At 48.8% G+C, this 14,227-nt stretch overlaps 2 protein-coding genes across 2 annotated transcripts; one reads left to right on the top strand and one right to left on the bottom strand.

Moving 5' to 3' along the window:
- Nucleotides 1–1,486: 1,486 nt before the first annotated feature.
- On the top strand, nucleotides 1,487–2,644 carry LOC100280478 (xylanase inhibitor protein 1). Its single transcript, NM_001153398.2, has one exon. The coding sequence runs from the start codon at nucleotides 1,545–1,547 to the stop codon at nucleotides 2,466–2,468; it is 924 nt and encodes a 307-aa protein (NP_001146870.2). The 5' UTR covers nucleotides 1,487–1,544; the 3' UTR covers nucleotides 2,469–2,644.
- Nucleotides 2,537–8,562, bottom strand: LOC100384250 (Guanylate-binding family protein). The gene is made up of 17 exons (NM_001357883.1): nucleotides 8,169–8,562; nucleotides 7,106–7,208; nucleotides 6,898–6,967; nucleotides 6,768–6,806; nucleotides 6,562–6,679; nucleotides 6,409–6,466; nucleotides 6,258–6,322; nucleotides 6,153–6,159; nucleotides 6,016–6,076; nucleotides 5,400–5,459; nucleotides 5,251–5,270; nucleotides 5,099–5,164; nucleotides 4,287–4,454; nucleotides 3,935–4,192; nucleotides 3,420–3,632; nucleotides 2,951–3,222; nucleotides 2,537–2,842 (listed from the first exon to the last, which is right to left on the bottom strand). Exons 1-17 carry the CDS (start codon nucleotides 8,255–8,257, stop codon nucleotides 2,698–2,700), a joined length of 1,812 nt encoding a protein of 603 aa, NP_001344812.1. The 5' UTR covers nucleotides 8,258–8,562; the 3' UTR covers nucleotides 2,537–2,697.
- Nucleotides 8,563–14,227: the final 5,665 nt, after the last annotated feature.

Here is a 14,227-nt window from a genome sequence, read left to right as displayed (position 1 = left end):
AATGCACGTACTAGTCTCCTATAATCGTTTTGCATACCCCCTATGATATTTTGCATTTGTTCACGCTGTTCATCTACATAATTTCTAAGAGATTGTAGCTTGTTTGTATTACTTACATTGGGGATTTCTAGTGTGGGTCGGAGCGAAGCCGGATCCGTCGCCCGATGTCGGACGACCTTGTTGTTCCTGTCCACTTTGAAGTTGGCCAAGAACTTTGCTTTTGCCTCCTGGATCATCTGCTCCTTGTGCTCCTCGAATTAGAGCTGTTCGTCAGCCGGCAAGGTCTCCCAAGTCGGCTCTATGATGTTGCTTGGGGAAATATCAGAGCTATCTCTTGAACCGGCCATTGAGGGCCGATTTGATGCGTCTATATCTGTTTGTCCCCAACGGAGTCGCCAAAAAGTATGTTGACACCTTTTTGGAGGCGCCAATCACTCAAAAGAACCAGCGGCGGTGCTCTCTGGTCAGGCGCGGACGGTCCGCGGCACAGAGCCGGACGGTCCGCGGCCTGGCGCGAGGCGGCGGTGCTCTCTGGTCAGGCGCGGACAGTCCGCGGCCAGAGGCCGGACGGTCCGTGACCTGGTGCAGAGGCTAGGGTTTCCTGCTTGACGGCCGGACGGTCTGCGCCCTAGGGCCGGACGGTCCGCACGTGCGCAGGGGTGGCGGAAGATCGCCGGCGGCGCCTGGATCTCGCTCCCGGGAGGGACCCCGTCGGGGAGGAGAAATCCTAGGAGATGTCTAGGCTCGGGTAGACCGACCTAGACTCCTCTAATCGACGTAGAGTCGAAGAGAAGCGGAAGATTTGGGGATTGGAAGACTAAACCTAAACTAGACTAGAACTACTCCTAGGATAAAATGTAAATTGTATTGATTGAAGGTTCGATTTCTTGTTCAAATCGACCGTATACCTCTTTATTTATAGAGGAGGGGGACTGGACCCTTTACAAACTAATTTCCGAGCGAATCCCGCGAATCTAGCTAACAATCGTAGCACAAAACTCGGAACCCTAAACTACTCTGCGCACGCGCGGACTGTCTGGCCCACAGGTGCGGACCGTGCGGACCGCGGACCGTTCGGCCTCAGGGCCGGACTGTTCGCACCTTAATTTGGTGCCGAACAGGAATGATACTACGCGATAGGTATGTACCCGTTGCCATGCTTAATATATGGACGAGAAGGTTCCTATCACGTTCTATTATTTTAAAGGTTGATGTAGAAAGACGACAAATTCAAATCGGCCAGGCAACAATTATTTTAAAGGCAGCAGTGGGTAATAATGCAAGGGGCGGACACGAGACACTGCGTCGTGCGTCGGTCAAACACAACAGCATGCATAGTCGATTCGCCGCCATGCTATGTACCACGTCCACGTCCTTCTAGCTCGGTGAGCTGTCCTCCTCTTTCCCGATTCGATCCAAAACAAGACAAGTCTAAGACGAACACCAAATGAAAGGCATATAATGGGTGATGGGTGACTGCTGCTACACGCACACGCAAGAGTAGTGACGAGTAGTGGTAGCAGCAATTAACCAACGAGACACCAATGGCGGTCGCAAGTAATAGACCAGCAACCACTCTACTGCCCCTGGCGGCCCTTGTGGCCGTCGCTGGCTCCCTCTTCCTCGCCGGCCCGGCCGCGGCCGCGGGGAAGACCGGGCAGGTGACTGTCTTCTGGGGCCGGAACAAGGCCGAGGGCACGCTCCGAGAGGCCTGCGACACGGGCACGTACACCATCGTCGTCATCTCCTTCCTCAACGTCTCGGCCGGCCCCGGCAACAGCCCGCCGAGCCTGGACCTCTCGGGCCACCCCGTCGCCGGCATCGGCGCCGACATCAAGCACTGCCAGTCGAAGAGCATCATGGTGTTCCTCTCCCTCGGCGGCCGGCAGCACTCCCTGCCGAGCGCCGAGGCCGCCGCGGACCTCGCCGACTACCTCTGGTACGCCTACTTCCCGGCGCCGGCGCCGCGCGCCGGCGTGCGCCGCCCGTTCGGCGACGCGTACGTCGACGGCCTCGACTTCTTCCTCGACCGCGGCGGCCGCCCGCCGCCGGACCACCTCGACGCGCTGGCCGCGCGCCTGTGGAGCTACAACCGGCAGTTCCGCGCCCGCACGCCCGTGCAGCTGTCGGCGACGCCGCGGTGCGCGTTCCCGCCGGACGGGCCGGCGCTGCGGCTGCTCGCCACGGGGCTCGTTACCCGCGTCAACGTCAGGCTCTACGGCGACGCGCGCTGCGCCGCGTACTGGCAGCAGGAGTGGGACAAGTGGGCCGCGGCGTACCCGGGCTCCGGGCTCTACGTCGGCCTGCCGGCGTCGGAGCGGACGGTCGGGTACGTGCACCCCAAGAACCTGTACTACGGCGTCCTCCCGGTGGTGCAGAAGGCGCCCAGCTACGCCGGGATCATGATCTGGGACCGCTACGCCGACAAGCAGACCAACTACAGCAGCTACGCCATTCAATGGGCTTGACACTACGGAGACAAACCCCAGAGGATCAGAGCTTAATAAATAAACAAACAAATAAATCCAAGAAGTTTAGCAAGCAGCCATATATTTATACAATTGACAAACCTTCTGGGTTTCATATTTACAGCAACACCCGAGTTTTGACTCATAATCGAAGAATGCAGTGTTGGAATAAGCATGATACAACTATATGTGCACGCTAATGGTGTGATTGTGCGCATGGTTCGAGGGATCAGTCTGTTCTTGTGCGACTGGAGCTTCTGTAATAAGCCCCGTTGTACAGAGGTAGCAGTGACCGGGCAATTCCCCTCCTTCCACCGAGGCAACGCCAATAAAACGCCAAAAACAACAGGACAGCGCAGATCGGGAACGCCCATCTGTGCATATAAGGGTAGTAACATCACAGTAGTATAGCAGCAGACAGTAGATAGAGAGATGCCATGCATGGGCAGCGTAGAGTTGGGAAGGGAGGGAGAACTCCTGACCTGTCAAGATCAAGAACGGGGCTGTAGACGACGGTTTCCCAAGAAGAGACGATCGCGTGCCAGGCGGGGTTGTAGTACAGGGACTCCGACGACCAGAACAGCCTCGTGTATGTCTCTAGGAAGGCAAACATCACCCACGCAGCAACTTCGAGCAGGAAGAACTTGACCAAGAAGCGCCCAACGACAACCATGGCCAGGGAGAATATGGCGAGCCAGTTGAAGAGCTTGTTGTTGTACTCCTTGATGAAAAGAGCACGGGACCTTGCCAGCATCTGGGAAGCGTGCATGCATAAACTAGGTTCAGTTTAACCTTGTCAGGACTCAGGAAAGGGAGCACATCCAAAAGGGTGATTCTATATTTTGTTACTGGGTGGACCACAAAATCTGCACTATCCATGAAATACATCATATAGTCATATAATCCTCATGGAAAAAAAGCAATCTCAACTCGTAAGTGGAAGAGAGAAACCTTTGACATCCGGTGTCGATAGCTTTCCTTGGCTGGCCCCACACAGTCCGTTTCAAAACTTCGATTGCAGAGAAGGAATCCGGCATCAAATTTCGCCATGGACGGAAGCTTCAAGACTTGGAGTCGTTCCATTTTATCTTCGCACTCTGAGAACCGTGCTTCGCACAGCTTTGATGACTGATACTCGTTAGCTTGGCCCAAGTTTCTGTACACCTAAAACGAATACCCAGGTTAGGTATGCTGGAGATATATTATCCATGTCGCGCGCATAGGCTGCAAGGCATATTATATTAAAATATATATAAAAAATAGCCAAATATAGTGGCAAACACCGGCACACGAAACGTTAACACAACACTTCCATACTTAATCAGCTCAGGGAAAAAAAATAAACATAATTTTTTTGAACTCTGTAGCAGGCAATGCAATGCAAACCTTCACGGCCAAATCAAAATGCAAAAGATAAGGTTCTATTCTGGACCGAATAAAAAGATGGATAAAATATGTGGAAAAACCTTTTTAATCTCTTCATCAAGCTTGAGGATGGACCGAGCAGCATGATGTTTACCGAAATGCTGCTTGTTGAAAAGCCTTCTAGCTTCATCTTTTGCCAGGTCGTGGAACTCCCGAAGTTCATCCACTGACACTGGTAGACCTGCTCTGCCCATTATTTCACTGTACACCTTCAAGCAACGTTCAAGAATGGCCTTATTGAAAATTTCAACCAGCGACCCGGCTGATGGAATTTCACCTTTATTCAAAGCATCAACTATCTAAACAAAGAGAGATAATTTTAGATAATGTTTTGCGATGGCATATCAATATACTCGTCGGTACCAGTAATGAACTCTCTCCGAGAAGTATTACCTGCCCTAGGAAGGATACAAACTCTGTTCCATTCAGAGTTCTACCCTGCACAATTTTTGGTTTTATCATGGATGCAACGACTTCTTTCAACTGATCCCTCTTCTTTACATACAACGGATCAAGTTCCTGGTCCTCCATATCACATAACTTTGTCCTTTGCAGATGAGGCTGGAAAAACAACAAGTTCAATCTCACCTACTGATGATGCAAAAGTAAACCAGTGTACAATCACTAACTGAGTTTACATTGGAGTATAGAACAGATTGAAGAATTGTATTTATTGTTCTCATATATGTATCTTGATGAATGAACAAAGACAAGCATGTGTTTCCTCAAAAAAAAATCTGTTTTGCAGTTTCGCTAAGACTACATAAATTTTATGTGTGAAAGGGCCTCTAAACCTAGCGGTTAAGGCTTTCCAGTAGCACCTCCAAGACCCAGTTTCGATTCCCCTCGAGGGCGAATTTTCTGGCTTGGCTAAAAAAATCCCCTCGTTGTGTCTTATCCGCCCTTGGGGTACAATGTCCCATGCGCCACCCTCCGATTGAGCCGTTGCAGAGTGAACGGTTGACGTCACCCCGTCAGTGATAGGGGCCAAGGTTCGAAGATTTTCTCGGCTAGAACCATTGTATCGGTCTCTTCTTAGCATTATACCGGGAGGGCGGTCATTCCCTCCCCAGCCGTTTTTTTAACATAAATTTTATGCTCATAGCATAATGTGTGCTGAACTGGCATATTTGAGATCCAACGATTCACAACCATCAATGCTTCTAATGGCATTGCAGAGCATGAAAATTCAAAGATTGTCTCACCTGTGGTAAGCTAAAAGCTGTACTGTTATCTCCCATAACCGCCAAAGAGTCTCTGATTTGGTTGAGCTGATGTAACACTAACGTTATTTTCTTCAATAAGAACTGCATATCATAACTTCAAGTTGATAATATATGGGCTGAAAAAACATTACCTCGTCAATATTTGTGTCTCCTGCAGCAATATAAAAAAGGAGGTAAGTTGAATTTGATTGCTTCTAAGTGCAAAGGAAAATGCTTCCATAGAAAAACTAAACAGCACACTAAAAATAGTTTGTAAGATATCTTGAAGACTTGAACTAACCATTGTTGTTAGGTACCCGTTGGAGAGCTTCATCAACCATCTGCTGAACCGATTTTCCTTCTGGATCATGGAAGTTACTGACATCAGAGGATGTTTGATAAATTATGGCATTTGGGTGTATACTACTGCTACTGCTGCTACAAGTCTACAGCACAATTTGATTACTAAGTAATTAAGTACCTTTCAAAAATGTAGGTACCTAGAAAGAGCATCAACCAGTTACTGTAACAAAATGACCTTTGTGAACTCCATGACAATAATATGATAAAAAGGATGAGGTAACAAAGTGTTAAAACTATTAAGACTGACTCCTTGAAGAGATAAATTTAAACAGATACTTTTGTAGAATAGAAAAGAAACAGCAACAAAGCTGATTATTTGAAGAATCGACACTATTTCTGCATCCAAAATAACTGTTAAGGTCAAGCATAACCCTACAGTTTTTTTAGCAGATCCAACATTTTCAATACTAGGAGATCAAGGGTATATGCCGCATAATGATGATGATTATGATCTGATCTGTGACTGGTTATCAAATTATATGCATTCCCAGGACAGAATAAATACTGTATGATCCAAACAAAAAAATGCATATGCGTTACAAGAAGCAACTTACGGAGAAAATCCCTCTGGATCAACCACAGAAGTTTGGCTGGCTCAAAAGCAACATCTTGCCCCTGCAGAGCCCCACGGCATGATTTTGATATACTTCTATATTTCATAAATCTGGGAAGTAGGTTAGTGAAGTTTTACCTTGACTCTAGTTTACCACAAGCCAAAGGGCAAAATGGAAATATGTTAGCAAAGGACAAACTGGGTACAATGAGAAGCTCGAATCAGAAATAGCAGGAAGCAAACCTTCCATAGAATTCTTCAGCAATTTCGACGGCAAATGAAAGTCTCGATATATCGGCTTCACGAATCTGTCGCCAAAAGTAAGTAAATTTTAACTCCTATCAAATAAACAAGAGGTGGTGAAGCCCTGAGGCATCATAAGATAGGAACTCACTGTTTCAGGAAGATTGTAGATCAGAACAGAACTTAAAACAGTTGCCAGAGCAAATATCCTGTCACAAGCAGAAAATCCAATATGTCCGTAGCCACGTCCAAACCAAAAGGCTATAATTCAGAATTATGTGCATCTTATATGTCGGCAACAAACCTATCATCATATACATTTGATTTTCCAACACTCTCAAATCCTTCGGTGTCCAGGTATAGAACAGACACCTTGGAGCCACCGATATCCACCTCAACGGGGGAACCCCATACCCATATACCTGTATAGTGTGGATCAGTTTGTCGATATCCGTCGATAAAGATATTACAATAGTAAACTACATCGGCATAGTTGTGAGCCAACCTTACCTTTTGTTTTTGTATCCCGCATGTGTCCAACTCCAAAACCTGTGCAGAAAATTTATTTATCACCTACCATTCAAAATCCAAGTGTTTGGTTTTTCTGAAGCATGGTGTTTATAACATAAGCTCGACGTACCATTGTCACATGATAGGGAGAGAAGTTGGTTGAGAAGAAAAGATTTGCCCGACCGATAGGGGCCAATAACCTGGTTTTACAATAAAAGAGACAGAGCTTGGTATGCAAAAGGCAGCAGGTTTGTGTTTGTTATGAAAAAACTAACTACCCCGTATTCATGTAAAGCAATAAGCCATTGGGACAATGGACTGATAAAGTTCGAACATACAGAAACAGCAGCTATTGGAGTTCTGATCCTCTGAATTGCTTCCAGACCTTCTTTTGCGAGTTGGAGTTTCGTGTGCCCGTAGTCTGGCTTCACTATTGGAAACCTGTGTAGCTATCTCTGATCAAAAGTCTGGAACTGAAATGAGCTTTTTACAGACTATATCTTGTTGAAATGACCTATGTTTCTCTCACTCTCTCTCTCTCTCTCTCTCTCTCTTTGTCATCTGACATAAATGTAGAAATAAACGGAAGAAGACTAATGCAGACATGTTTCACTCCCATTCTCTCAGGTTATTTAGTTCACTCTTAAGTCTTAAGATAGGCTCACCATCCATCCAAACAGCAAAAATGACTCATTTGATTAGATCACTGTCTGTGGACAGGATAACAAAAATAAGAGGAACAATTGGATCTATAACATTAAAAGATCCAAACTTTAGATATATACCATGGACCCCACATGTCATTGACTCATGTGGACCCACATGTAAGTGAGATAGTAATGGTATGGATCCAAAGTGGTGATCTTTTAATGGTATGGATCCAAATTTCCCTAAATAAGATGATCAAGTGCTCAGTTTCTTAAAACTGACATCCATTCACGTACAAAGCATATGCAGATATATGCTTGATTAGTCCCGATTACCTCAAGGTGCTAGTACCTACTCCGCGTTTCAGCCCACTTGACTATACCCACTTGGTTTCATAGCCATGATCGTGACTTGTGAGGGATTCAAGGTCAAAAAAAAATTTGCAGACCAGCCAAAGACGCATATATGTCTTCTAAGTTCTAACATTCGGACCACTCCAGCTGAAATTCACGCATTTTAAAACAAGATACATAAATGCCGATCGCATGCCTGGGGCGCGGAAATGGTTGGTCTGGCATTGAGATTATGCCTTGCCCCTATCGGAAACATCGAATAACTATGGTCCGGCATTGCAACAATGTCATCCCAGCCCGAAGCTACAATTAACCGCAACGACGAACAACTGAACGCACACGCAATCTGACACGTGAATGTAAGAAGCGGGTAGAAGGGCCCAAGCATTTCTGCACTTACGCGCGCTCGAGGCCGCCGGGATCGGCGAACCCTGCCACCGCGGCAGCAAGCAACCACACCGCGGCCCACACCACCGGGGCACAGCCCATCTCTGCGACGCCGCAGCCGGAGGCTCACAGGAGAGCGCTAAAAATCAAGCGCGATCGCCCCCTTACGCCTGCAACGGCAACGGGTTCTGCTGTGGACTGTGGACGGGGAGGAGGATTGGAGGTGGAGTGGAAAGGGAGGGAGGGAGAGGTCCCGCCCAGCAGCGGGCGCGGCCTGATAAAGGGCTCCGCCGGACGCGCGGTGGCGGTGGCCTTTGCTTGGCGCGAGGTAGGAAGGAGACGTGGAGGCGAGGCGAGGTCGAGGTCGGCGGCGAGCGGAAGACGCGACGAGAGGGAAGCCGGATTCTTCGTTAATTAATCCGGTTCAAATGCTGATTAGCCGTGGGTTTAGTAGATAAGTGATGTAGACAGGCTGAGGAAGAGATGAAGCAAATATTGTATAGTTTATATTACGAGAAGATTATTATATAAGTATAGGCTTTTAATTAAGTATATGTGACATGGCAAAATTATGGTGTTGACGCCTTTTTGGAGCGCCAAACACTCAACAAGAACCGTGGCGGTGCCCTCTGCACAGGGGCGGACGGTCCGCGCGCAGGGGCCGGACGGTCCGCGGCCTGGTGCGAGGCGTGGTGGTGCTCTCTGCGCAAGGGCGGACTGTCCGCGGCCTGGGGCCGGACGGTCCGCGGCCTGGTGCGCTGCTGAGACTTCTGCCTGACGGCCGGACGGTCCGCGCCCTAGGGCCGGACGGTCCGCACGTACGCAGGGACGACGGAAGATCGCCGACGGCGCCTGAATCTCGCTCCCGGGAGGGACCCCGTCGGGGAGTAGAGATCCTAGGTGGTGTCTAGGCTCGGGCAGGCCGACCTAGACTCCTCTAATCGACGTAGAGTCGAGGAGAGGCGGAGAATTTGGGGATCGAGTGGCTAAACCTAAACTAGACTAGAACTACTCCTAGGATAAAATGCGAGTAAAAGTTGTATTGATTCGATTGTTGATGATTACAAATCGGCCGTATACCTCTCTATTTATAGAGGAGGGGGGCTGGACCCTTTACAAACTAATTTCCGAGCTTATCCCATGATTTTAGCTAACAACCGTAGCACAAAACTCGGAACCCTAATCTGTTCTGCGCCCGCGCGGACCGTCCGGCCCACAGGCGCGGACCGTCCGGACCGCGGACCGTCCGGCCTCAGGGCCGGACCGTCCGCGCTCAATTTGGTGCTCAACATATGCCCCCCTGCCTTTTGGTGGAGCTGAGCGAACCAAAAGCAACTAACTCGATGTTATCACATCGGTTTTCTTAGGCATCTTGCCACTTACTAGGATGGTACGCAGTGGCCTTGGTCTCGATGATTGACTCAACGGACGTGATCCCTTTAGATTTGATCGAACTGTCAGTCCCAACATCGCCGAGCGTCATACTGGTCCTGACCAATTCGTCACCTTGCCTTCCTAATTCTCTAAGTGTTCTGGCGTAGCTCCGTAGTCGACCAGGTCTTCTCCTTGCAGGTCGTCTTCCTCCATGGGCGTCGGTACGTCGTCGGAGGTGTCTTGGTGTAGTGCGGATGGTTCGGCCTCAGGGGTCGGATGGTCCGCGTCCTGTGCAGATGATCCGGCTTTTATAGCCGGACAGTCTACCATACCTGCAGAGAGATGCACAGTTGTCGTTTTATTTTCTATCTTTGTGGCCGTTTGACTTTTCTCAACAGCCTTTGGTCTCCATCTCTTTTGCGGTGGCAGATACTGCGGATGCGTGTCATTGAATATTCTTTCTGCATCTTTTTCCTGATTCTCCTTTGCTCTGAGGCGCTGTAATTTTCGCTTCTGCGATCGTGTCAGTCCCGATGGGCACCATCGAGGCATGGAGTATTTTGGATCAGCTATTTTATTGACAGTCGTACTTTCTTTTTTGTTTGTGTTGGCCGATTCACCAAAAATCATCGGCCCTTCGTTATTTTGTTGTACGACGACATCTGTCGTTCCTATTTTAATGACATCTCCCTTTTTCGTACTGTTGGAGGTTGTAGCTGTATGCCCCCCTGCCGGATTAGTCAGCCTTTGGGGCCGAGTTGTTCGGCAATCTTGCTGGGCCTGTGCTCGTGGACCAGATTGAGGGGTTCTCAATCGGTCTTGTACTGGAGGTGTCAACCTATTGAATACAGATGTTTGGGGTGCCCCCCAAGCGGGGTACTGTGGCATCCCAAATGGGTATGGTGGCATGCCCCACATCTGATTTGGGGCATATGGTGGAGGTATGTATGTATATGGATATGGCATAGTTGAATATGGTGGTGGAGGTGTCCATGCAGATACGTTAGGTCTTAATTGAACATTATGACCTTCCATCCTTTCCGATTGGTGTGGTGGTCCAATCGGCCTAACCTGCCGTCGCACCTGGGTGGGTAAGCGAGGTCCCTTTGGTGGCCGGTCGCTTGGGCCAGCCTTCCTTTTCACATATTTAGACAATAATTGATCAAAGGTCGGGCTAGATTTTACCAACCGACCAGTTGCTTTGAACGTGTTAGTTTTCCACGTACCTATTTCTGGTCGTCGTGGTTTGAAGGTACGTGGTCGTCGTGGCTCTTCGGCGTTGCCGGACCGTCCGCTGGAATGCTCCGGACCGTCCGGTAATGTTACGGACCGTCCGCGCCTGGGCACCGGACCGTCCGCGATGCGTAGTATGGGTTCTCGCTCATGTCCCTTTATCTGCGCTTGCCCCCCAGCGCTGGAGTTTGTGATGGTTATCTTCAGTGTCTCCCCTCCATCAGGAGTCTTCTCGGCCATCACTTTCCTGCAAGAAATTTTGTTGTTTCCATCGACCTCCCGTGCGTTGTCGATGATGACTTCTTTGTCTTTGCCCTTATCGGCTGTGTTGGGCCGAATTAGGACCCTTTTGCCATTAAAGTCGATCACATTCATTGGGAAGGGCTCCGTGTCCTCCTGAAATTTCAATCGTCCCTCATTAATGGCCGATTGAATTTGTCGTCGGAACACATTACAATCATTAGTGGCATGGGAAAATGAGTTGTGCCACTTGCGGTATGCGCGACGCTTTAGTTCGTCGGCAGGTGGAACGATATAATCAATTTTAATGTTACCATTTTTTAGTAATTCATCGAATATCTTATCACATTTGCCGACATTAAATGTAAACTTAATCTCCTCCTGTCGTTCCTTTTGAACTGACTGCAAGGAGTAGCAAGCCGAAGATTTGGCCTGCTCGGGCCAAACTATTTCGGCAGTGTAAACTTTCTTTGGTTCATCGTCCGAACTACTTTGATTGTGTTCTACTATAGGGACATTATGATGAACCGTTCTGACTAGTTCTTTGCTTCGGCTTTCACAAGCCGAAGCTCTCTGATGTAATTGTGCTAGAGTAAAGAACTGGATGCCTTCTAATCTCTCTTTTAAATAATAGCGCAATCCATCAAAGGCTATTCCCGCCAGTTGTTTATCTGTTAAATGAATTTGAAAGCATCGGTTTCTCGTATCCTGGAATCTCCGGATATAATCACTAACCGATTCATCCTTTTCTTGTCGTAGGGTCACTAAGTCTACTAAATCTAGCTCATAATCACCAGAGAAGAAATGTTCATGAAATTTTTGCTCTAAGTCTCCCCATGACAAAATGGAATTAGGAGGGAGCGCGGCATACCATGTGAATGCAGTCCCTGTTAAGGATACTGAAAATAAACGCACACGGAATGCTTCGGTGTCGGCCAATTCTCCTAATTGTGCTAGGAACTGGCCTATGTGCTCACGCGTGCTCTTTCCTTGGTCACCCGAAAACTTTGCAAACTCGGGTATCCTGGTTCCCTGTGGGTATGGGTGGTGATCAAATCGGCTGTCATAAGGCTTCCGATATGATTGCCCCCCAGGGATCATGCTTACTCCGAGCTTATCTCGGAACGCCCCGGCTATTTCTTCCCTCACTATACCAATGGCAGCCGGTGCAAGACCACCGACTCTCCGGTAAAACATAGGTGGGGTTGGTTGCATGTTAGTATGTTGTCGTTCCCCCCATCGGTTTGAGCTACGTGGTGCATTTCCATTTGCCCTATATGGCTCATATGTTTGATCGTTTCTTTCTGGCCTTCTAGGTGGGGCCGGAAAGCTTTCCTGGGCTCTGGATCCTGAATTAATGGGCTGGTGTATTGCATAATGTGATGGAAAGTGTTGTTGGGACGGGCGAGGATTCAGGTAATAATCCCCCTCAAAAGACTCATGCGCGGACTGTCCGGATACGTACCCGGACCGTCCGTGATTATATGCGGACCGTCCGTCGTTGTATGCGGACCGTCCGACTGGATAGTTTAAATTCGTGGCCCTATGTGGTGGCTCGGGTGCGTGTCTAGGTAACTCATTAAAAATGGGCCCGGCTGTGGCTGACCCGGACGGTTCGCGCTCGCGAGCGGACGGTCCGGACATGTGTAGATCGGCTGGTTTACTGCCGATTTGCGTTTGCTCAGGGTACGTGTCCATCGGCATCCCATAAGGGGGTTGTGACTGGTCGTGACAACCTTTAACCGATGTATTACGCGTATTATCTCCTAATTCAACCTCGTGTGAAGAAAAATTTGCTATACTAGATTTATCAAATGCACGTACCAGTTTCCTACAATCGTTTTGCATAACCCCTATGATATTTTGCATCTGTTCTCGTTGTTCGTCTATGTAAGCTTTAAGAGATTGGAGTTCGTTGGTGCTACTTACATTTGGGGTAATCGTAGTAGGTCGGAGCGAAGCCAGATCTGTCGCCCGTTGCCGAACGACTTTGTTGTTCCTGTCCACTTTGAAGTCAGCCAGGAACTTCGCCTTTGCTTCTTGGATCAGCTGCTCCTGGCGCTCCTCGAACAGGAGCTGTTCTTCAGCCGGCAAGGCTTCCCATGTCGGTGTGATGATATTGTTGGTGGAAACCTCAGAGCTATCTTTTGAACCGGCCATTGAGGGCCGATTTGATAGGTCTATATGTGTTATCCCCAGCGGAGTCGCCAAAAGTATGTTGACGCCTTTTCGGAGCGCCAAACACTCAACAAGAACCGTGGCGGTGCCCTCTGCACAGGGGCGGACGGTCCGCGCGCAGGGGCCGGACGGTCCGCGGCCTGGTGCGAGGCGCGGTGGTGCTCTCTGCGCAAGGGCGGACTGTCCGCGGCCTGGGGCCGGACGGTCCGCGGCCTGGTGCGCTGCTGGGACTTCTGCCTGATGGCCGGACGGTCCGCGCCCTAGGGCCGGACGGTCCGCACGTACGCAGGGACGGCGGAAGATCGCCGACGGCGCCTGAATCTCGCTCCCGGGAGGGACCCCGTCGGGGAGTAGAGATCCTAGGTGGTGTCTAGGCTCGGGCAGGCCGACCTAGACTCCTCTAATCGACGTAGAGTCGAGGAGAGGCGGAGAATTTGGGGATCGAGTGGCTAAACCTAAACTAGACTAGAACTACTCCTAGGATAAAATGCGAGTAAAAGTTGTATTGATTCGATTGTTGATGATTACAAATCGGCCGTATACCTCTCTATTTATAGAGGAGGGGGGCTGGACCCTTTACAAACTAATTTCCGAGCTTATCCCATGATTTTAGCTAACAACCGTAGCACAAAACTCGGAACCCTAATCTGTTCTGCGCCCGCGCGGACCGTCCGGCCCACAGGCGCGGACCGTCCGGACCGCGGACCGTCCGGCCTCAGGGCCGGACCGTCCGCGCTCAATTTGGTGCTCAACATATGGGTTCAATATAAAGTATATTACTAAACTTGATCTTAGAAACCAGATACATGGTGGGTCTGTTTGGGAACATTGTTTTTAATAACCACAGTTTATAATACCACGGTTTAATATATGCTATAACATAACAAATTAACAATAATATATTTTACATAAATCTAATCTAATACTTATTTGAAAATATAGTATTTTAGTTGTAATATATGAAAAGAGAAGACTATAGTTGTGTGCAAATAAAAAACTTTAGTCTAGAACAAAGTTTTTTTACCAAAAATATCATCGTATTAGCAA

This window comes from Zea mays, chromosome 7 (assembly GCF_902167145.1).
Source record: "Zea mays cultivar B73 chromosome 7, Zm-B73-REFERENCE-NAM-5.0, whole genome shotgun sequence".
Taxonomy (NCBI): domain Eukaryota; kingdom Viridiplantae; phylum Streptophyta; class Magnoliopsida; order Poales; family Poaceae; genus Zea; species Zea mays.
This window is presented reverse-complemented; position numbering and strand designations above follow the sequence as displayed.